The sequence below is a fragment of the Nomascus leucogenys genome, chromosome 6, assembly GCF_006542625.1.
Source record: "Nomascus leucogenys isolate Asia chromosome 6, Asia_NLE_v1, whole genome shotgun sequence".
Classification (NCBI taxonomy): Eukaryota; Metazoa; Chordata; class Mammalia; order Primates; family Hylobatidae; genus Nomascus; species Nomascus leucogenys.
The window spans coordinates 39462706-39487052 of record NC_044386.1 but is presented as its reverse complement, the minus strand read 5'-3'; the positions used below and the strand labels follow the sequence as shown (position 1 = coordinate 39487052).

The following is a 24347-nucleotide window of genomic DNA, read 5'->3' as shown; positions in this document are numbered from 1 at the left end:
GTCCTAGAAAAATCATAATTGCCTTTATTGAACTTCCAAATACTTTTATTAAAAGGAACTACATACCTAATCTGCTTGTTCTGAAAGACTTAAAGCCACCACAAAATAGTTTGCTATTTAAAATCTGCAAAGAAAAGTCACAGGAGTTCTTTGGTAAGTCTCACAACCCTTAAGGTCAGGATATTCTTTTACCTTCTCAGGGAGGGGTAGAGTGAGACTGTTAGACTTTTAACACATATTGCTATCAAAGAGGTAGACTCAACTAGTGATGGTATTTTCCTCCAAGTCAAATACTCAAAGCAGGTATTCAATGTGCTTTTCATACATTTTTTTTTGGTAGAACACCTTGTTCCTGTTTATAGAAAACTTTAAACACTCGCTTTTTCAACAGCATGGATTTTCACATAAATAAAATTCTCATAATTTGTTTTATTAAGTCAGCAGCTGGGCCTTCAGCTTCTAAAACAAGTTTTTCTTTTACCTCAGTTAGTTTCTACTCACAAAGTATCTTTTTTTGCCTCATGTGTATATGACAGGGTTTGTTTGTATTTTTTATAGAAGCCTCTGAATATATGGGATACTTGCATGCCTAAAATGCTTTCTTTAAGGCAGGACACTGAATACTGAACTCACTTTATTATGTTTTCTTAAGTTTTTTTTTTTAAAAGCCTATGTTTCATCCTCAAAGCCCTTATTTCTCTGTTATTGTCACCAATACAATTTCTTTAAAGATTTCACTAATGAATCAAAAAAGGGCCCTCAGTGATTCAAGTCGTGGTCCTCTCTTCATATTCCTTCAACCCTCCACACAAGCCACACCAAACTCAGATTTCGAGTGGCTCCTACTTACGTGGCTCCTATCATACCTAACCCTGTCATCTGCCTGTGCGGGGAACTGTTTCTCATCCAAGTCTAAGTGCAAGTATCGAGGAGAGCTGGTATGCTAAGTCTTTGCTGGTACTTTTCCCCACTCTACTCTGCCAGATAATATACTTCTTCTATTACTAATTATATTTCATTTTGAGAATTTAGTTATACACAGCTTTCTATGTTACATTGTAAACTCCCCAAGATTACTCATTATTTTTCATTTCCAAAGCCCAGTACAATATCAGGTATGTAATGAGTGCTCAAGATATGGCACAGATATCATGAATAATTCCATGCTATCCATTAAGCCTTTAAAAAACTGTAAGTTATTGGTTTACTAGATAAATAGCTGTAAACAACTACATGGTCATGCAAAATGTATTTACTAAAAAGGGCAGCTGGGCACAGTGGCTCATATCTATAATCCCAGCACTTTGGGAGGCCGAGGTTGGCGGATCACCTGAGGTCAGGAGTTCGAGACCAGTCTGGCCAACATGATGAGACCCTGTCTCTACTAAAAATACAAAAATTAGCTGTATTAGCTGGGTGTGGTGGCTTGCACCTGTAATCCCAGCTACTCAGGAGTCTGAGGCACGAGAATCACTTGAACTCTGGAGGTGGGGGTTGCAGTGAGCCGAGATTGGGCCACTGTACTCTAGCCTGGGGACAGAGCAAGATCCTGTGGGGGGGGGGGGTGGAAAAAGCACACTGCTAAGCAAATTCATATTGCCAAATGGTAACATGAATTCCTGATGCAAGCAACACACATTAGGTTTTCCCCCTTTACTTATAAACCTGTTTTCTGCTTATGATGCCTGTGCTTCATAACCAATTATATTGTTTGTTTCTTCAAGAGATAAATAAATTATTATAGATAAGCCCCTGGTCTTTGTCCAAGACCTTTGAAAATTACCAAACTTATAAATACCATGAATAAAAGGTATAAAGAAAAAGTTAACTGACCCCTTTGGTCTACCTAATGAGATTTAGCAGAGGTGCCACGAAAAGGGCAACAAAGCCATGTTGGGATACAGCTCTGAACAGTTGATTAACAAAGTTACATGCTCACAAGTACCTGGCGCAGGGTGGGAGTTTCAAAGTGGTGGTTCAGTGAGATGTAAACTATATGCCATGGCTTTTAGGGATGAAATGATGGTAACTGAATTGATGAATGCTAACATGCTGATTTATATCTTTGTTTTTTTCTAGGTTGTTTAACTTTTTTATTTCAAGACTCCTTTACACTCTTAAAAATTTGAGAATCCTAAAGAGTTTGGTTTAGTTGGGTTATACCTATTACTATTTACCGTATTATAAACTGAAATGAAAAAATTTTAAAATCCTAATTTTTAAAATGAAATTAATAAATTGATTTTGTTAAAATAATATATTTTCATAAAAATTATTGTACTTTCCCAAACAACAAAAAATAGAGTGAGAAGAGTGACACTGTTTTACATTTTTGCAAATTTATTTAATGTCAGACTTAATTATAACTGCTTCTGAATTAAATTTATTAGAATGTGCTATTTTCGTTGAAGTAAATGAATAAAACCTGGCCTCACACAGATAAATAATGAGGAAAACGAGGACTATTTTAATAAACTTTTCACATAATTGTGAACATTTCTGTTTAACAATAGACTAAAACTCAAATGATAGTTTCTTACAGGTTAGTGGAAATATGAAACCTGAAACTCTACCAATGAACTTTTTGTACTTTGTTTTATTAAAATTAACCATTCCTCACCAACAGACCTATCTTACAAGAACTGCTAAAGGGAGTTCTTTAGCTGAAAGAAAAGGAGGCCAATGAGTAACATAAAAACATATGAAAGTATAAAACTCACTAGTAAAAGTAAGTACACACTCCAATTTAAAGTAGTCTAACATTTTCATGGTAATATGCAAATCACTTTTATTTTAGAATGAAGGCTAAAAGATAAAATTATTAAAAATAACATTAGGTACAATAATTTGTTAAGAAATGTGCAATATAAAAAGATGTAAGTGTGACATTGAAAATTTAAAATGTGTGTGTGTGTGGGATATGTGGAGTAAAAGCATAGAGTTTTTTATGCAAGGAAGTTAAATTGTTATCAGGTTAAAATAGCCTATTATAGCCACACGCACACACAGAAACCTAGGAATACATTTAACAAAGGAGGTGAAATATCTTTATAAGTAGAACTATAAAACACTGATGAAAGAAAATGACAGATAACGCAAATGGAAAAACATTCCATGCTTATGGATTAGAAGAATCAATATTGTTAAGATGACCATTCTGCCCAAGCCAGTCTACACATTCAATGCAATACGTATCAAATTATCAATGTAATTTTTCACAGAATTAGAAAAAACAATTGTAAAATTCATATGGAAGCAAAAAACAGCTCAAATAGTCAAAGCAATCCTAACTAAAAAGAATAAACCCAGGGGCATCACATTACCTGACTTCAAATTATACTACAAGGCTACAGGAACCAAAACAGTATGGTACTGGTTAAAAAAGAAGACACATAGATCAATGGAACAGAATAGAGAACCCCAAAATAAAGCCTCATACCTACAACCAACTAATATTTGACAAAGTTGACAAAAACAGGAAATGAGGAAAACACTGTTTAATAAATGGTGCTGGGTAACTGGCTAGTTATATGCAGAAGATTGAAACTGGACCCCTTCCTTTAAACGTGTACAACTATCAACTCAGGATGGATTAAAGGTTTAAATGCAAAACTCCAAACTATAAAAACCCTAGAAGAAAACCTGGGAAATACCATTCTGGACATAGGCCTTAGCAAAGGTTTCATGACAAAGATGCCAAAAACAATTGCAACAAAAACAAAAATAGACAAATGGGATCTGATTAAACTAAAGAGCTTCTGCACAGCAAAAGAAACAACTGAAAAAACAGACAATCTATAGAATGGCTGAAAATATTTGCAAACTATACATCTGACAAAGCTCTAATTTCCAGAATCTATAAGGAACTTTAAATCAACAAGCCAAAAACAAACAGTCCCATTAAAAAATGGACAAAAGGCATAAACAGACACTTTTCAAAAGAACACAAACATGGGCCAACAAGTGTAAGAAAAAATGCTCAACGTTACTAGTAATTAGAGAAAGGCATATCAAAACCATAATGAGATACTACATCACAGCAGTCAGAATGGCTGTTATCAAAAAGTCAAAAAATAACAGATGCTGGTGAGGTTGCAGAGAAAAGGGAACACTTACACCCTGCTGGTAATGATGCAAATTAGTTCAGCCATTGTGGCAAGCAGTTTAGCAACTTCTCAAAGAACTTAAAACAGAATTGTCATTTGACCCGGCAATCCCGTTATTGGGTATATACCTGAAGGAATATAAACCATTTTACCATAAAGACACATGCATGCGTATGTTCATCACAGCACTATCCACAATAGCAAAGACATGGAATAAAGAAAATGGTAGGATGGATAAAGGAAATGTGGTATATGTACACCATGGAATACTATACAGGCATAAAAAAGAACAAGATCATGTCCTCTGCAGTCACATGGATGGAGCTGGAGGCCATTATGCTAGGCACACTAATGCATGAACAGAGAAACAAATACCACATATTCTCACTTATTAGTAGGAGCTAAACATTGAGAAAACATGGACACGAAGAAGGAAACCATAGATACCAGGAACTACTGGAGGGTAGAGGGTGGAAGGAAGGCAAAGATAAAAAAACTACCTTCTGGGTGCTATGCTTATTACCTGGGTGATGAAATAATCTGTATGGTAAACCCCTGTGACATGCAATTTACCTATATAACAAACCTGCACATCTACCTCTGAACCTAAAATAATAGTTAAAAAATAAAAAATAAAAGCAAAAATGTCTTGAGACAAAAATGGAAACAACATACCAAACCTTAAGGAATGCAGTAAAAGTCATTCTGAGAGCAATGGAAGTTCATAGCAATAAACCCCTCCATCAGAAAACAAAGATCTCAAATTAATAACCTAACATTTTACCTGAAGAAAACAGAAAAAGAATAAACTAAGCATAAAGTTCACAGAAGGAAGGAAATAATAAAGATCAGAACAGAAATAAATGAACTAGAGAATAGAAAATATTGAGATGGTTCCATAGTTTTGTTCTTGGTTCTAGTAATGTGATGTATTATGTTTACGTATTTGTGTGTGATAAACCATCCTTGCATCCCTGGGATAAATCCTACTTGATCATGGAGAATGATCCTTTTAATGTGCTTTTGAGTTAGCACATTAAAACAGTAGAAAAGATTAATGAAACAAGTTTTTTTGAAAAGATAAACAAAATCAACCAACCTTTAGCTAGACTAAGTAATGAAAAAAGAGAGAAGGCCCAAATTAAAAACAAAATCAGAAATGAAGGAGGAGACATTACAACCAATACCATGGAAATACAAATGTTCAAAAGAGACCATTCTGAAAAATTATATGCATGAGAAATGAATAAATTCCTACACACAACAACCTACTAAGACTTTCTTGAAGAAATAGAAAATCTAATAAACTAATAATAAGTAAGGAGATTGAATCAGTAATAAAAAGTCTGTCATCAAAGAGAAGCCCAGGACCTGACAGCTTCACTGGAAGCTTCACTGGAACACCAATCCTTCTTAAACTTTTCCAAAAAGTGGAAGAAAAGGGGATACTTCCAAACTATTTCTAGATGCTAGCATTACCCTGATACCCAAACCATGAAAGGACACTACAAGAAAAGAAAATTATGGGCTAATATCTCTGATAAATACAGATGTAAAAATTTTAAACAAAATACTAGGAAACGAATTCAAAAGCACACTAAAAGGAACATTCTCCATGATCAAGTAGGATTTATCCCAGGGATGCAAGGATGGTTCATCACACACAAATACATAAACATAATACATCACATCACTAGAACCGAGAAGAAAACCATGGAACCATCTCAATATATACAGAAGAAGCACTTGTCAAAATTCAATATCCTTTCATGATAAAAACTTTTAACAACTAGATATAGGAGGAATGTATTTCAACACAATAAAGGCCATATATAACAAACTCACATCATAATAAACAGTGAAATGTAGAAAGCTTTTTCTTCTAAGATGAGGAACAAGACAAAGATGCTTACTCTTGCCACTTTTATTCAATGTAACTCCTCTACTCTATTCTACTCGATTCAAAATCCTAGTCAGAGCAATTAGGCAAGAGAGAGAAATAAAAGGCATCCAAAATTGAAAAGGAAAAAGTTAAATTGTCCTTGCTTACAGATGACATGATTTTATATACAGAAAACCCTAAAGACTTCAACAAAAAATTGCTAGAACAGATAAACAAATTCAGTAAAGCTGCAGGATACAAAGTCAACATACAAAAATCAGTAACATTTCTATACACTAATAAGGAACAATCCGAGAAAGAAATAAAAAAATCCCTTTCACAATATCTATAAAAATAAAAATAAAAGACCTAGAAATAAATTTAAACAAGGAGGTGAAAGATCTGTACACTGAAAACTGTAAAACATGAAGACAACACAAATAAATGAACAGATAGCCCATGTTCATGGATTAGAAGAATTAATATTGTTCGAATGTCCCTACTACCTAAAGCAATCTACAGATTCAATGCAATCCTTATCAAAATTCCAATGTCATTTTTCACAGAAATAGAAAAAGCAATTCTAAAATTTGTATGCAACCACAATAGACTATGAATAGCCAAGGCAATCTTGAACAAGAAGAACAAGGATGAAATCATCACTCTACCAACCTCAAAACATAATACAAAGCTATAGTAATCAAAACAGCATGGTAGTGGCATAAAAATGACATAAACCAATGTAAAAGAATAAAGCATTCAGAAATAAATCCACACATTTACAGTAAATTGATTTATCACAAAGGTGCTAAGAATACAAAGTAATGGAAGGACTCTGTCTTTAAATGTTGTTGGGAAAATTGGACATCCATATGCAGAAGAATGAAATTATACCCTTATTTTACCTCATATACAAAAATAAACTCAAAATCGATTAAAGACTTAAATGTAAAACCTGAAACTGTACAATTACTGGAAGAAAATATAGGAAAAAGCTCCATGACATTGGTTTGGGCAATGATTTTTTGGATATGACTCCATTGGGTACAGGCAACAAAAGTGGAAATAGACAAATGGGATTACATGAAACTAAAAAGCTTCTGCACTGCCAAGGAAACAATCAACAGAGTAAAGAGACTCTATGGAATGGGAGACAATATTTGCATACATCTGATAAGAGGTTAATATCTGAAATATATAAGGAACTAAAACAATTCAATAGCAAGAAAATACATAACCCAATTAAAAAATGGGCACAGGACATGAATATAAATTTTTAAAAAGAAGATACAGAAATGGCCCACAGGTATATGAAAAATGCTTAACATCTTTAATCATCAGGGTAATGTAAATTTAAACCACAATGAGCTATCAGCTCACAGAAGGCATAGAGTGCACAAAGATGTTAGGATGGCTATTTTCAAAAAAGAAGAGATAACAAGTGTTGGTGAGAATGTGGACAAAAGGGAAGGCTTGCACACTATTGGTGGGAGTGTAAATTAGTATACCCTCTATGGAAAATAATATGAAGCATCCTCAAAAGATTAAAAATAGAACTACCATGTGATCCATTATATTATTCCACTACTAAGTATATATCCAAGGAAAATGAAATCAGTATGTTGAAGAAATATCTGGGCTCCCATGTTCATTACTTGTAACAGCCAAGAAATAGAATCAACATATATTCCATTAATGGATAAATGGATAAAGAAAATGTGGTGGTATGTACAATGGAATGCTATCAGCCTTAAAAAAAGAAGGATATCCTGTCACTTGTGACAATGAGGATGAAGCTGGAGGATATTATATTAAGAAAAATGATCCAGAGACAGAAAAACAAATACCACATAATGTCACTTACATGCAGAATCTAAAAAAGTTGAACTCAGAAGTAGAGAGTTGAATGGTGGTTATCAGGGGTTGTGGGCAGGGTGCAGAGTTAAGGAGATATTGATGAAAGAATTAAAATTTTCAGTTAGTAGGAATGAGTTTAAGAAATCTATTGTACAAAATGGTGACTATAGTTAATGCTTATGTATTGCATTTTGAAAAACTCTGAGTAGATTTTAAGTGTTCTCAACACACAAAAAAATGGTATGTGTGGTAATGCATGTGTTACTTAGTGTGATAGAATCATTCTACAATGTATCCATATTTCAAAAAAATATGTTGTACACAATAAATATACAAAAAATTTTTTGATCATTAAAAAAATTCACCATTCTATCTAGTACTTTGAATGGATCATTTCCCCATGCATGATTTGATTACATCACGTATTAGTCATTTGGAAAATATTGATTCACTGAGTTGTAGATTTTTCTAAATGTTCATACATTTTATTACACAATATAATTAAGTCACTTTCATTAATATCACCATCAATCTCTTCAAGAAAAGTCTTCAAATATTAAGACACTATCAAGCACACGGTTGGAGACACAAATTTTCCAAAAAGGCAAAATGAATTGCTTTGAAAAGTCAAGTTTTTTCCACTGCAAAAAAATACTGTCAGTTGTTTTTCTTGAAGCGACAAGCTCGCCTCATTATTTTTTGAGAAATGTTTGCCAATTCAAATATGAATAACCATCTGCCAGTTTATCAGTTGCTCTTCCAAGTAAAAATGGTGCTCCAAGCAATAAAAGCGACTAGTTCAGCTGGCAACTGAGTCATTTAAGCGCTTTTCTTCAAGACAAATACAATACCTCAATATGCAGCAGACATGCTTAATGTGTAATTCCCATGCATCACACAGAATATTAATAAGCTATGTACTCAAAGGTCGAGATTTAGTAAAATTAACAATTTTTACAGCTTCATCAAGAACTTCATACGTGAAACTGGCTTTTTCCTCCTTCTTCACCGGGAGTGCATGACTATTTGTAAAATTTGATCCTACTGCCTTGCTTCATGCTAAGGTGCCAGCAGTGTTTCCAGCATTGCTTTTGTGCCATTAAGTTAAATTTCAACATAGTGAATAAAATTAATATTTTAGTGTATTGTGAAAATAGTACTGAACTCCCTGAAAGGGTCTTAGGGACCCTCAAGGGTCTGTGGTTCCCACTTTGAGAACCGCCACCTCAGGTATTTAGCACAGTGCCTTCTGCATAGTAGTTATTTCAGTACCTGTTGTTAAATAATGTTTGATTGTAGCTTGGATTTAGATAGTCTTGTTTGACTTAGCATCCAACCAGCCATTTTATTTGTACCAAGTTACAGAACAGATATCTAAATTAAAATGATTCAGAAAATAGAGCCTCAAAGCCCCGTATTGTAATTACTCAAATTCCTCCAAACTTAACTTTCCTCTAATGACAAAATTGGCATCTTTTTCAGTGGCTCACTGAATGTCCTGGTGTCTCAAAATTCTGGGAGTGATCTGTGCCAGGCTGCTGGGCATCACCTGATGAGTGGCCAGAAACTGCTTGGCTTGGCTTGGCTGTGGCTGTGGCTGTGGCTGTGGTTAGACAGATTTAGAATTTGTTATATTGGGAGCAGCATGATACTCCTGTTTTTCCTCTTGTTATGTGCCATGTGAAATTTATCAAAATGCTGAGTTCCATATGCTTGGTAAGGAAGAGAGGGATTCAGAGGTCAACTGGTACCATGCTCTCTAATTGCCTACATAAGAATCTCAGCTTGATTCTTCTCTGAGGTATGTAACAAAGCATCCTTCTGAAACCTCTAAGAGACAAATTCCCTCCCTCTGCTTTCCTGTAGACACGTATGAATTTGTTTTAATGGGAGTCTTTTGAGTAGCAGCAACTGAAATCATGGGAAAATATTTGGCCATACTCACTGCTGACTTGATCACAAACTTTCCCATTTTTATCCACATCCCCAAAGACAGCTAAGTGGCCAGTCTATAATTTTACTCTAAAGTTAAACTGGACAGCAAGAATGAATAGAGAAATAGTTTCCTTTCCTTCCACAGGCCTCCATATATATATAAGCATCTCCTGTCTTACAGAATTTCAAGATAATATTTTACCCATTAAATAACGTTTTCTCAAATAAGAAATTATGGAGCATACAGCATGAACATGTGGTATTAGGTCAAAGGAAAGTCTAATGATAAATGAGAGAGAATTTGATGAAATAGAAAGAAAAGTCAAAGTGTAAGGTGTAGCAACATCTTACCATTTTCCATTTAGTTTCATTTACTTCTTTGTATTGAAGTTCATACTCCAGAACCATCCATCCTTTCTGAATATCTGCATTGGGTGGTGCTTCCCATCTCACTTGGATATCTGCATGAATCCCAGTTAAACTGACGTTCAGTAAAGTCCAGTTGAGGGCAATGGGTGGATCTGGTTGCACTGTGCAATTCAACAGAGCATTAGTACACAGGGAGACACAATTTAATATTAATGGAAGGCATTCTTCTCAGAAGACCAAATTACTTTCTACATTTTTGATCTTTCATGCTCTTATTTCTTCCAATATTTTTCTTATTATAACTTTCACTTTATAAGAGAGTAACTTTTTTTTTTTAACTCAAGGATGACTTGTTTTTAACTTTTAAATAAGCCCTTACAAAAATTCCTTTTGGAGTAAAAAATCTGATCACTATTTTCAAGATCTGCCATGTTTTATATTTCTTTTTGCTCTGATATCATAAATGCATCGGGATTTTGGCAAAGGAATTCATTTTCACTTGAAACTGAAAAAACAGAGAGTCAGAAAGACCTATAGAATTTAGACATGGGGCTGCTTCGGAACTAGGGGTAGAGAAATCTTTTTTCTTGCAACTATGTATGGCCTGGGGGCAGGGACCTCATTTACCTCATTTCTGTGTTGCTCCCTGAAAGACTTATCTTTGCCTCACTAATCCATATTCCGTCAGCTGTACTTTCATTTCAAGATATAACAGAATCCAACCATATCTCACTGCCTGCACCACTATAACCTGGTCCTAGCCATTATCCTTTTTCACTCTTCTTCAATCTTCTTGTACAATCTTCCTGCACACTCTGCTAATGCTCCCTAGCTTTGTGGTCTTCCTATCCACATGTGATATTTTCTTCTGACATAAGAAGGAAGAAGGCATTATGCTAGTCTCATAAATGGTGACGATTCAGTGTTTTCTGTCTTTTCCTTAACTGTCACATGAACAACTTGAAACATTGTTTTCCTCAGGTTCTATTGATATACTCTACAGTCCAAGGAAAATTTGTTGCATTCTGCTTAGTAGGACCTCAAAGACCACAATTTCTCAGAGGCTGATGAAGAAAAATATGGATTCCAAAGCTAGGAACTATGTCTAAATTTATATTCTAGATAGTTCCTGGTAAATTATTGCTCGTTGGATCTCATTACTGAGGGTTTTGAAAATCACTTGCAGATACAGAGTAAAATTTACTTTCTTTTTCTGCCATATATATGGAAGGCCACCTACAGTGTTGCAAAGTGTGCATCCCTAGGGTTGACTGGAGATAACTTTACAAATATACACAGTGAGGAGCTCTTACTGGCTGTCAAATCTGGTGGCCAAAGAAGGAAGCTCTTGTGTGCACCCACAGTGAAAACAGGCCTTATGATGGAGGAGCATACTGTTGCCCTCTGTGGGGTCAACACCACCTTCTTAAAAACAGAGAGAGTCAAAATTTGATGAATCATAACTACATTTTGAAAATTAAATTGAAAGGATAAGCAAAATGGCCAAACTACATATGCCGATATAATGGCAATAATTCCTCACCCTTCTGGATTTGTTGGAGTTTCAGGAATCCTGATAATCAAAGCTTAACCGTTTAAAGTGATCAAACTATAAAATTGTTTTTAATGGAAGATTTTCTATAACTTATTACTTATGCTGCATTTGAAAAATAGAGGATATGAGACAAGGTCCTTCTGGAAAAGGCTTGGTACCACCATTACAGGCATAATAATGACCTCTCCTTTACCTCTATACATAAATCTACATGCTATATTGACAACTCCTGTGAGACATTTTAAAAATATCTGAAACTTAATATATCCCCAAACAAACCCTTGCTCTTCCTCTCCAAAACCTGCTCTCCTTTCCTCTTTTCCATCTCTGTTAATGAGGACTCAATTCCTCTGGTTGCTCAGGATAAAAACAATGAACTTGTCCTTGGCTCATCTTTTCCTCACTAATCCACATTCCGTCAGCTGTACTTTCAAGATATAACAGAATCCAACCATGTCTCACTGCCTGCACCACTATAACCTGGTCCTAGCCATTATCCATTTTCATTCTTCTTGTTTCACTCGTCTCCCCACTGTGCTCCTTTGGTCTTTGTCCCGCTCCAGTCTATTCTCCATGCAATCCTCAAGTGAACTGACACAGTGCTTATCCTAACACTTACATTAGATCACATCACTCATCATCTAAAACCCTCCAAAGGCTTCCTACCTCACTCCAAGTGAAAGCCAAAGTCTTTGGCAATGGTTGGTTAGATTTCACTGTCTTGTCTGTGGGATTTGGTCTCATACCAGTCTCCTCGCTCACTCTGTGCCCACTCCACCACCTGCCTGCTGTTCATTGAGTGAGGAAAAGCATGCTCCTACTTTGAGATCTTTCTTCTGGCTGTGCCCCCTTGCTGAAATGCCCTTCCCTGAGACACACACATAATTATCCTCTCCAATCTTTCTTTATTCAAATGCCACTGACTCAGGGATGCCAATCCTGAAAACTCAACACTGCAACCTCTCCAACACTCCTATTCTCCTTTCCTATATTTCTCCATAGCATTGTCGCTTTCCACCCTCACTGGGATTAAATCCCACCAGGGAAGACAGTTTCTATCCCCAGCATGGAGAACACTGACTGGCCTGAGAGAAGAACATAATAAATATTTGCTGAATGAACTGAATGAATGACAAATGTGTATCTAATATAGTACTTCAAATCCAAAGAACAGCCCTGTGAGGTAGTACCATACATACATATTTTATGAGGAAGCTGAGGCTTATAATGATTGACAACTTTCTCAAGATCTACTGGGGTTACCTTAGTTCTTTGTTCTCTTTCACTCTCAGCACCTTGCCCCACAACTGTTGTGCTAGTTGTAGCTATCTGTCATAATCTTTTACCTTGATCATCTCAGTCTTTTAACCTCTTCTACCTCTAGTCAGTCCCACTCCAATCTACGTTTCACATTGCAACAAGATTAATTTCTCTGAGGCATTAACAATAAGACAAGTGGTACTGCAAAGCCTCAAGAGTAAGAGCATGGAGGCTGGAGGTTCAAATCCCAGCTCCGCCTACTAGCTCTTGAACTAGTCCTTTAACTGCTCTGTGCCTCAGTTTCATTATCTGTAAAGTGCGATTGCAAAAGATGGTTTTTATACCTGACACACGGTAAGTCTTTTGTGACTGTTAGCTATTACTATCCTCAAGTAATTTCCCTATTTAAACATCCTCAAAGGTACCTCATGACAGTTAAAGTCCAAATTCCTTTTTGGGGCACAAACAACTACTGATGATTTCTCCAGCTGACTAGGAGGGCTTCCTAACTGCTCCTGAGTCCCTGAGCATATGCTATTTGTTACCACTGGAACTTGGTAGTTACTGAAAGGCAAGTCCACTGTGGTACCTGACAATACTCACTCATGCTTTTGATCACTGTGGGTCACCACTTTTTTAAAAATAGGGAGAGTCCAATTCCAGTTCAGAGGTAACTAAACTGTCACCATCTCTGTGCAGCCCTTCCTCATCCCTCAGGGCTGTCAGTCATTCACACCTTTGGCCACCACCTTTGCAGCTCTGCATTCCATGTATTTCCAGGCTAACACCTATCACACTTCACTGCAATTATTTGTGAACATGCCTGACTTCCCTCTTCGACTGTATTGTACTTATTCTATAACCACCACCACCAGAACATGCCTGACACATGGCAGGCACACGTCAGCCAGGTAAATGAGTAGGACTGGCTATTGGCAGAGAACAGGGCTAGAACATGGGTTTTAACCCAGTATTCTTGCTACTGTCCCATTCTGCTATCCCATTTAGTTTCAGCTCAACAGCTGTACCCGCTGATGTTAGGACACGTACTAAATTGTCTTTGCAAAGCAATTGGGTTATCTTTACTGCTTGATACAGTTCTCTTAATCTTCTCCCTTAAAGTCAGCCTATTAGATTTTATTTGTTTCTATCTGTAATTTCTAGCCACATACTCCTATATCTTCCAGTCAGCTTATGCCTAGAAAACCACATAAAAAGAATGATGCATTTGGGAGAAGCAACGAGGAATTCCTATAAGCAACAAATGAGCTTTTGTGGATAGATTTTGAGGCACCAATTTCAGCTACTCAAAGTCCTTCTTTGATTCTTTCTATTTTGCTATTTATACTATTAAGGTATAAACATGAATATTCTAATTACAGTTGTTTGTTGTATTTGTTTTGTTTCCACCTTGTGTCCATATGATGGGCAAAGGATCCTCTGTTTGGATCTTTCGCTTCATTCACTGAGCTGATTGTCTCCAGCATTTGTTCTGAGATCTAATAAACATGTCTTTAAAGTGACCGTGGCTGTTTTGTAAATGTAAAATTCCAGAATGATTATGCTTTGTGATAAAGAAAATCTAGCCTTTGATTATAGCAATGGTAGAGGTCAAAGGCCAACATATTTCAGTGAATCTGAATATAAGCACCCTATCAAATAATTAGGAAGTAAGAAATCCTAAGAATATATTAAGTTCACCCTTTGCAGTGGAACATAAGAACACAACACAGCTTCAAAGATATCCTAAAGGAAAAGACTCTACAAGGTTCCTACTCTTTTCTTCACAACATTTACTGCCAGGCTGCTTTATGTTAAAGTCAACTTAAGTTCCCCCTGCCCTTTTCCTCTTGTTCACCAGCTGATCTCATCTCCTGTAAAACAGATCTCCATGTATCTATAGAACACTGTTACAAAGTCTTCCTACTTGATTATACTTGGACCTTGCAGGCTTCCCCATTTATTTAGTCTAAAACTATGTCAAATGAAACAAAAACCTGTGATTTACCTATTTCGTCAACAGAGAAACACTTTTCATCCATTGTACCACCATTGCTAGTTAGCTTGATACAATAAGGTATCCAGATGGAGGTAAATGATGAATTAAAGTAACAGCTGTTTTCCCCAGCAGAAACATAATCAGGGCATTCTTTCCATTCTTGAGTCCATTCTTGAGTGTTCCTAAAATAGAGGGTTAAAAAAAGATTAATTGTTCCAAAAATCATGTTGTAGCTTAAGTCCAAGTAAGGTGCTTGATAGTCTGATTCAATAAATTGGAACACAAGTATTTTGTGAAGAGGTATTTTAGCAACACCATTTCCGTGACATATCACATCGGTGCACAATATCACCAGTGTCTGAAGACTGCTACGAGGCCGTTTGGTGCTTCTGCCTACAGTAAAAGCTTCCGTTTATTGAATGCATATGCTATGCCTGCTCATAAATTGATTCCTATGGTAGGTACTTTATTATGCCCGTTCTCTAGATGAAGGTTCTGAGACTTAGGGACATTTTAAAAATGTTCATTAAAACAGTACAGAGAATCACCCCCAAACTAGAGATTCCTGGAGAACAGTGAAGGTTTAGACCTGGCTGTTTCACCAGCCTATGGTGAAAGAAACTGAGGAGACAAGTTGATGTGTGCTCCAGGCAGAGTGATGCATTACATCCAGCACCAACGCTGTGCAGATATAAAGATAAGTAAGATGTGGTCCCCTAATTTCAGGCTAAAATAAGACTCAAATCCCCATCTGAGTAGTTTTTTGGACCTCTTATATTCATTCTATTGATATTTAATGAGAATTGGTTATGTCTAAAACATAATGACAGACCCTATGGGGGATTCATAGATGTCTAAGGAATTCCTCCTGCCTCAGAAGGAAAGAGTAAAACACGGTATTACAAAGCAATGTGGGTAAGTGCTCATTAGTAGTGCTCTCTAGGGTCCTTAAAAGTTCAGAAGAGGGAATGATTGCCCTGGCTCTTCATGGAAGGCTTCAAGGTGGAGGTAGGTTTTTAGCATTCTTGAAGGATGAGTAAAAGTTTAATAGATGGCAGTACTGCAAGGAAGGGAAGAAACAGAGAGGTCAAAGGGATTGAGGTAAGGAAGTATGGGCATGAGTGTGGTAAGGGAAGTAAAAGGCAATGGAATGACAGGAAAATTTTCTTAAATTCGAATTGCTATTTTGGTGAGGTAGTTCATCATCTCCCTGTTATTCACTAGCCTATTAATTGAGAAGACAATATATAAGTCAAAGGGACATAAAAACACGTAATCTGTGGTCGTGGAAGATGAGGTAGGAATGGCGCTGTGCAGGCAGAGGTGCCTGTGGCTCACAGGCCAGACTGTGGAGGTTTGGGACCATCCCTCTGTGGGATGGGTGCTGGGCAGCAGTGGACAATGAGGACAATGCAGGCTGTAGGGAAGGCAGGGCCTGGAAGGAAAGGATGCAAAGCTGGGAGAAGACACCTATTTCCTTCTTATAGCTGTTTCTCAGGCTGGTCTGCTTCGCACTAGGAGAAAACTTGTATAGTATCAGAGGCTCCTTGAGACAGCTGCTCTTCAGCTGTTGGAAGGAAATTGGCATTTAAATGGCAGAGACTCCAGGGTCTGAGACAGTGAATTGCTGCTTTGGTTGAGACTCTTAAAAGTTACATATGCTGGCTGGGTACAGTAGTTCATGCCTGTAATCCCAGCACTTTGGGAGGCTGAGGCAGGCGGATCATGAGGTTAGGAGCTTGAGACCAGCCTGGCTAACATGGTAAAACCCCATCTGTACTAAAAATACAAAAATTAGCTGGGCATGATGGCATGCTTCTGTAATCCCAGCTATTCGGTAGGTAGGCTGAGGCAGGAGAATTGCTTGAACCCAGGAGGCAAAGTTCGCAGTAAGCCAAGATCGCGCCACTGCACTCCAGCCTGGGCGACAAAGCAAGACTCCATCTCAAAAAAAAAAAAAAAGTTGCATATGCTTGAATGAGAGATTCATCTCTGATGCAAAAAGTAAATGGGCAAAAGGCAGAAGAAAAGATAAGGTGTGTTTGTGTGTGTGTGTGTGTGTGTGTAAGTATGTGTGTATGTAGAGTCAGAAGAAAAATGTTAAAAAAATTAGGAAGGGGGGGGTGGAGCCAAGATGGCCAAATAGGAACAGCTCCGGTCTCCAGCTCCCAGCCAGAGCGACACAGAAGACTGGCGATTTCTGCATTTCTGCTTGAGGTACCGGTTTCATCTCACTAGGGAGTGCCAGACAGTGGGTGCAGGACAGTCGGTGAAGCGCACTGTGTGCGAGCCGAAGCAGGGCGAGGCACCTGCCTCACTCGGGAAGCGCAAGGGGTCAGGGAGTTCCCTTTCCTAGACAAAGAAAGGGGTAATAGCACCTGGAAAATCGGGTCAGTCCCACCCTCATACTGCGCTTTCCCAACGGGCCTGGAAAACGGCACACCAGGAGATTGTGTCCCGCACCTGGCTCGGAGGGTCCTAAGCCCACGGAGTCTCGCTGATTGCTAGCACAGCAGTCTGAGATCAAGCTGCAAGGCGGCAGTGAGGCTGGGGGAGGGGCGCCCGCCATTGCCCAGGCTTGCTTAGGTAAACAAAGCAGCCAGGAAGCTCGAACTGGGTGGAGCCCACCACAGCTCAAGGAGGCCTGTCTGCCTCTGTAGGCTCCACCTCTGGGGGCAGGGCACAGACAAACAAAAGGTCAGCAAGAACCTCCAGAGGCTGTCCCTGTCTGACTGACAGCTTTGAAGAGAGTAGTGGTTCTCCCAGCATGCAGCTGGAGATCTGAGAACGGACAGACTGCCTCCTAAAGTGGGTCCCTCACCCCTGAGCAGCCTAACTGGGAGGCACCCCCCCAGTAGGGACAGACTGACACCTCACTCCGCCGGGTACTCCTCTGAGACAAAACTTCCAGAGGAACTATCAGACAGCTAAATTTGTGGTCTCATGAAAATCTGCTGTTCTGCAGCCACCGCTGCTGTCACCCAGCCAAACAGGGTCTGGAGTGGACCTCTAGTAAACTCCAACAGACCTGCAGCTGAGGTTCCTGTCTGGTAGAAGGAAAACTAACAAACAGAAAGGACATCCACACCAAAAACCCATCTGTACATCACCATCATCAAAGACAAAAAGTAGATAAAACCGCAAAGATGGGGAAAAAACAGAGCAGAAAAACTGGAAACTCTAAAAAGCAGAGCACCTCTCCTCCTCCAAAGGAACGCAGTTCCTCACCAGCAACGGAACAAAGCTGGATGGAGGATGACTTTGACGAGTTGAGAGAAGAAGGCTTCAGACGATCAAACTACTCTGAGCTACGGGAGGAAATTCAAAACAATAGCAAAGAAGTTAAAAATTTGAAAAAAAATTAGAAGAATGGATAACTAGAATAAACAATGGAGAGAAGGGCTTAAAGGAGATGATGGAGCTGAAAGCCAAGTTCCGAGAACTACGTGAAGATTGCAGAAGCCTCAGTAGCAGACGTGATCAACTGGAAGAAAGGGTATCACTGATGGAAGATGAATGAATGAAACGAAGCAAGAAGGGAAGTCTAGAGAAACAAGAATAAAAAGAAATGAACAAAGCCTCCAAGAAATTTGGGACTACGTGAAACGACCAAACCTACGTCTGATTGGTGTACCTGAAAATGACGGGGAGAATGGAACCAAGTTGGAAAACACTCTGCAAGATAGTATCCAGGAGAGCTTCCCCAATCTAGCAAGGCAGGCCAACATTCAGATTCAGGAAATACAGAGAACGCCACAAAGATACTCCTCGAGAAGAGCAACTCCAAGACACATAATTGTCAGATTCACCAAAGTTGAAATGAAGGAAAAAATGTTAAGGGCAGCCAGAGAGAAAGGTCGGGTTACCCACAAAGGGAAGCCCATCAGACTAACAGCCGATCTCTCGGCAGAAACTCTACAAGCCAGAAGAGAGTGGGGGCCAATATTCAACATTCTTAAAGAAAAGAATTTTCAACCCAGAATCTCCTATCCAGCCAAACTAAGCTTCATAAGTGAAGGAGAAATAAAATACTTTACAGACAAGCAAATGCTGAGTGATTTTGTCACCACCAGGCCTGCCCTAAAAGAGCTCCTGAAGGAAGCTCTAAACATGGAAAGGAACAACTGGTACCAGCCACCGCAAAAACATGCCAAAGTGTAAAGACCATCGAAGCTAGGAAGAAACTGCATCAACTAATGAGCAAAATAACCAACTAATATCATAATGACAGGATCAGATTCACACATAACAATATTAACATTAAATGTAAATGGGCTAAATGCTCCAATCAAAAGATACAGACTGGCAAACTGGATAAGGAGTCAGGACCCATCAGTGTGCTGTATTCAGGAAACCCATCTCACGTGCAGAGACACACATAGACTCAAAATAAAGGGATGGAGGAAGATCTATCAAGCAAATGGAAAACAAAAAAAGGCAGGGGTTGCAATCCTAGTCTCTGATAAAATAGACTTTAAACCAACAAAGATCAAAAGAGACAAAGAAGGCCATTACATAATGGTAAAGGGATCAATTCAACAAGAAGAGCTAACTATCCTAAATATATATGCACCCAACACAGGAGCACCCAGATTCATAAAGCAAGTCCTGAGTGACCTACAAAGGGACTTAAACTCCCACACAATAATAATGGGAGATTTTAACACCCCACTGTCAACATTAGACAGATCATCAAGACAGAAAGTTAACAAGGATATCCAGGAATTGAATTCAGCTCTAAACAAAGTGCACCTAATAGACATCTACAGAACTCTCCACCCCAAATCAACAGAATATACATTTTTTTCAGCACCACACCACACCTATTCCAAAATTGACCACATAGTTGGAAGTAAAGCTCTCCTCAGCAAATGTAAAAGAACAGAAATTATAACAAACTGTCTCTCAGACCACAGTGCAATCAAACTAGAACTCAGGATTAAAAAACTCACTCAAAACTGCTCAACTACATGGAAACTGAACAACCTGCTCCTGAATGACTATTGGGTACATAATGAAATGAAGGCAGAAATAAAGATGTTCTTTGAAACCAACGAGAACAAAGACACAACATACCAGAATCTCTGGGACACATTCAAAGCAGTGTGTAGAGGGAAATTTATAGCACTAAATGCCCACAAGAGAAAGCAGGAAAGATCCAAAATTGACACCCTAACATCACAATTAAAAGAACTAGAAAAGCAAGAACAAACACATTCAAAAGCTAGCAGAAGGCTAGAAATAACTAAAATCAGAGCAGAACTGAAGGAAATAGAGACACAAAAAACCCTTCAAAAAATTAATGAATCCAGGAGCTGGTTTTTTGAGAAGATCAACAAAATTGATAGACCGCTAGCAAGACTAATAAAGAAGAAAAGAGAGAAGAATCAAATAGATGCAATAAAAAATGAAAAAGGGGATATTACCACTGATCCCACAGAAATACAATGTATCATCAGAGAATACTACAAACACCTCTATGCAAATAAACTAGAAAATCTAGAAGAAATGGATAAATTCCTCGACAAATACAACCTCCCAAGACTAAATCAGGAAGAAGTCGAATCTCTGAATAGACCAATAACAGGTTCTGAAATTGTAGCAATAATCAATAGCTTACCAACCAAAAAGAGTCCAGGACCTGATGGATTCACAGCTGAATTCTACCAGAGGTACAAGGAGGAACTGGTACCATTCCTTCTGAAACTATTCCAATTGATAGAAAAAGAGGGAATCCTCCCTAACACATTTTATGAAGCCAGCATCGTGCTGATACCAAAGCCAGGCAGAGACACAACCAAAAAAGAGAATTTTAGACCAATATCCTTGATGAACATTGATGCAAAAATCCTCAATAAAATACTAGCAAACCGAATCCAGCAGCACATCAAAAAGCTTATACACCATGATCAAGTGGGCTTCATCCCTGGGATGCAAGGCTGGTTCAACATACGCAAATCAATAAATGTAATCCAGCATATAAACAGAACCAAAGACAAAAACCACATGATTATCTCAATAGATGCAGAAAAGGCCTTTGACAAAATTCAACAACCCTTCATGCTAAAAACTCTCAATAAATTAGGCATTGATGGGACGTATTTCAAAATAATAAGAGCTATATATGACAAACCCACAGCCAATATCATACTGAATGGGCAAAAACTGGAAGCATTCCCTCTGAAAACTGGCACAAGACAGGGATGCCCTCTCTCACCGCTCCTATTCAACATAGTGCTGGAAGTTCTGGCCAGAGCAATCAGGCAGGAGAAGGAAATAAAAGGTATTCAATTAGGAAAAGAGGAAGTCAAACTGTCCCTGTTTGCAGATGACATGATTGTATATCTAGAAAATCCCATTGTCTCAGCCCAAAATCTCCTTAAGCTGATTAGCAACTTCAGCAAAGTCTCAGGATACAAAATCAATGTACAAAAATCACAAGCATTCTTGTACACCAATCACAGACAAACAGAGAGCCAAATCATGAATGAACTCCCATTCACAATTGCTTCAAAGAGAATAAAATACCTAGGAATCCATCTTACAAGGGATGTGAAGGACCTCTTCAAGGAGAACTACAAACCACTGCTCAATGAAATAAAAGAGGATACAAACAAATGGAAGAACATTCCATGCTCATGGGTTGGAAGAATCAATATCGTGAAAATGGCCATACTGCCCAAAGTAATTTATAGATTCAATGCCATCCCCATCAAGCTACCAATGACTTTCTTCACAGAATTGGAAAAAACTACATTAAAGTTCATATGGAACCAAAAAAGAGCCCGCATTGCCAAGTCAATCCTAAGCCAAAAGAACAAAGCTGGAGGCATCACCCTACCTGACTTCAAACTATACTACAAGGCTACAGTAACCAAAACAGCATGGTACTGGTACCACAACAGAGATATAGATCAATGGAACAGAACAGAGCCCTCAGAAATGATGCCGCATATCTACAACTATCTGATCTTTGACAAACCTGACAAAAACAAGAAATGGGGAAAGGATTCCCTATTTAATAAATGGTGCTGGGAAAACTGGCTAGCCATATGTAGAAAGCTGAAACTGGATCCCTTCCTTACACCTTATACAAAAATTAATTCAAGATGGATTAAGGACTTAAATGTTAGACCTAAAACCATTAAAATCCTACAAGAAAACCTAGGCAATACCATTCAGGACATAGGCGTGGGCAAGGACTTCATGTCTAAAACACCAAAAGCAATGGCAACAAAAGCCAAAATTGACAAATGGGATCTAATTAAACTAAAGAGCTTCTGCACAGCAAAAGAAACTACCATCAGAGTGAACAGGCAACCTACAGAATGGGAGAAAATTTTTGCAACCTACTCATCTGACAAAGGGCTAATATCCAGAATCTACAATGAACTCAAAGAAATTTACAAGAAAAAAACAAACAACCCCATCAAAAAGTGGGCAGAGGACATGAACAAACACTTCTCAAAAGAAGACATTTATGCAGCCAGAAAACACATGAAGAAATGCTCATCATCACTGGCCATCAGAGAAATGCAAATCAAAACCACAGTGAGATACCATCTCACACCAGTTAGAATGGCCATCATTAAAAAATCAGGAAACAACAGGTGCTGGAGAGGATGTGGAGAAATAGGAACACTTTTACACTGTTGGTGGAACTGTAAACTAGTTCAACCATTGTGGAAGTCAGTGTGGCGATTCCTCAGGGATCTCGAACTAGAAATACCATTTGACCCAGCCATCCCATTACTGGGTATATACCCAAAGGACTATAAATCATGCTGCTATAAAGACACATGCACACGTATGTTTATTGCAGCACTATTCACAATAGCAAAGAGTTGGAACCAACCCAAATGTCCAACAACGATAGACTGGATTAAGAAAATGTGGCACGGCCGGGCGCGGTGGCTCACGCTTGTAATCCCAGCACTTTGGGAGGCCGAGGCGGGCGGATCATGAGGTCAGGAGATTGAGACCACGGTGAAACCCCGTCTCTACTAAAAATACAAAAAAAATTAGCCGGGCATGGTGGCGGGCGCCTGTAGTCCCAGCTACTCGGAGAGGCTGAGGCAGGAGAATGGCGTGAACCCGGGAGGCAGAGCTTGCAGTGAGCCGAGATCGCGCCACTGCACTCCAGCCTGGGCGACAGAGCGAGACTCTGTCTCAAAAAAAAAAAAAAAAAAAAAAAAAAGAAAATGTGGCACATATACACCATGGAATACTATGCAGCCATAAAAAATGATGAGTTCGTGTCCTTTGTAGGGACATGGATGAAACAGGAAAACATCATTCTCAGTAAACTATCGCAAGGACAAAAAATCAAACACCGCATATTCTCACTCATAGGTGGGAATTGAACAATGAGAACTCATGGACACAGGAAGGGGAACATCACACTCTGGGGACTGTTGTGGGGTGGGGGAAGGGGGTGGGACAGCATTAGGAGATATACCTAATGCTAAATGATGAGTTAATGGGTGCAGGAAATCAACATGGCACATGGATACATATGTAACAAACCTGCACATTGTGCACATGTACCCTAAAACCTAAAGTATAATAATAAAAAAAAAAAATTAGGAATAGGTGGGTGGTTCATTGAACTATAGTATACTTAATTTGATATTTACTTTCAAGCTAAGTAAGAGTGCATTAAAGAGAGTAGTTATAAGAAGATTGCCCAGAAAATGAGGCTTTCACGTAATAGAAGGGATAGCAAATGTACTTAGCATAAGTGATAGTATAAAAGTTAGAAAACTCAAAGTATTAAGATGTTCCAAAGATGTTGATAGTGTTTAATAGGTCTGGATTTCTAAAAGATTAGCACTTTCGTGATTCACAGAATTTCTCAACAGTGCATGTCAGTACCTTGGTCCCCATGAGGACTGTTTAAAAAACCCTGTTTAGATTATCCCAAATCCATGAACTCCACAGGACAAACAAAGCATTTATTTTAAGCATGATGGATCAGAAACAGCTAGTTCAAAACACTACTTCCAACCTCTTTCTTCATGAACCAATGTTGAATTTCATTTTAAATAAATATTTATAACTTATATTTTAAACTTTAAATGTAGACAAGAGCCCAAATTATCTCATAAAACAGATACTGTGTCACTTGTCTTCTCTGGGTTGAATGTCTCTACAGATGACCAAAATCAATATATGGAAGCTCCCCTCTGCTCTTACTCCCAAAAGTTAAGTGCTTTAGGTTTGCTCCCAGACTATCTTGTGAAATGGAAGGGGTGAGAACCATAGAAAGAGACTATCATTAAAAATAAGAATAAACAGCAGAAGACATGTTTTTCATCTAAAGACAACCAACTGGAAAAAAATAATAAAAATAAAACATCATTTATGTTTTTAAGGGCAGCTGTT

The 24347-nt window shown here is 38.2% G+C and overlaps 1 protein-coding gene across 10 annotated transcripts in view; it reads right to left on the bottom strand.

The window, feature by feature from the left end:
• The window catches only part of GHR (growth hormone receptor), a 299293-nt gene that overhangs the window by 11900 nt on the left and 263046 nt on the right, over window positions 1–24347 (bottom strand). For all 10 annotated transcript variants that reach the window (XM_030814020.1, XM_004088210.3, XM_004088209.3 and 7 more), the window contains 2 exons: window positions 14973–15145; window positions 10132–10310 (listed from right to left, as the gene is read on the bottom strand). In XM_030814020.1, the coding sequence (XP_030669880.1) occupies window positions 10132–10310; window positions 14973–15145 (352 nt within the window). The remainder of the gene's footprint in view (window positions 1–10131; window positions 10311–14972; window positions 15146–24347) is intronic.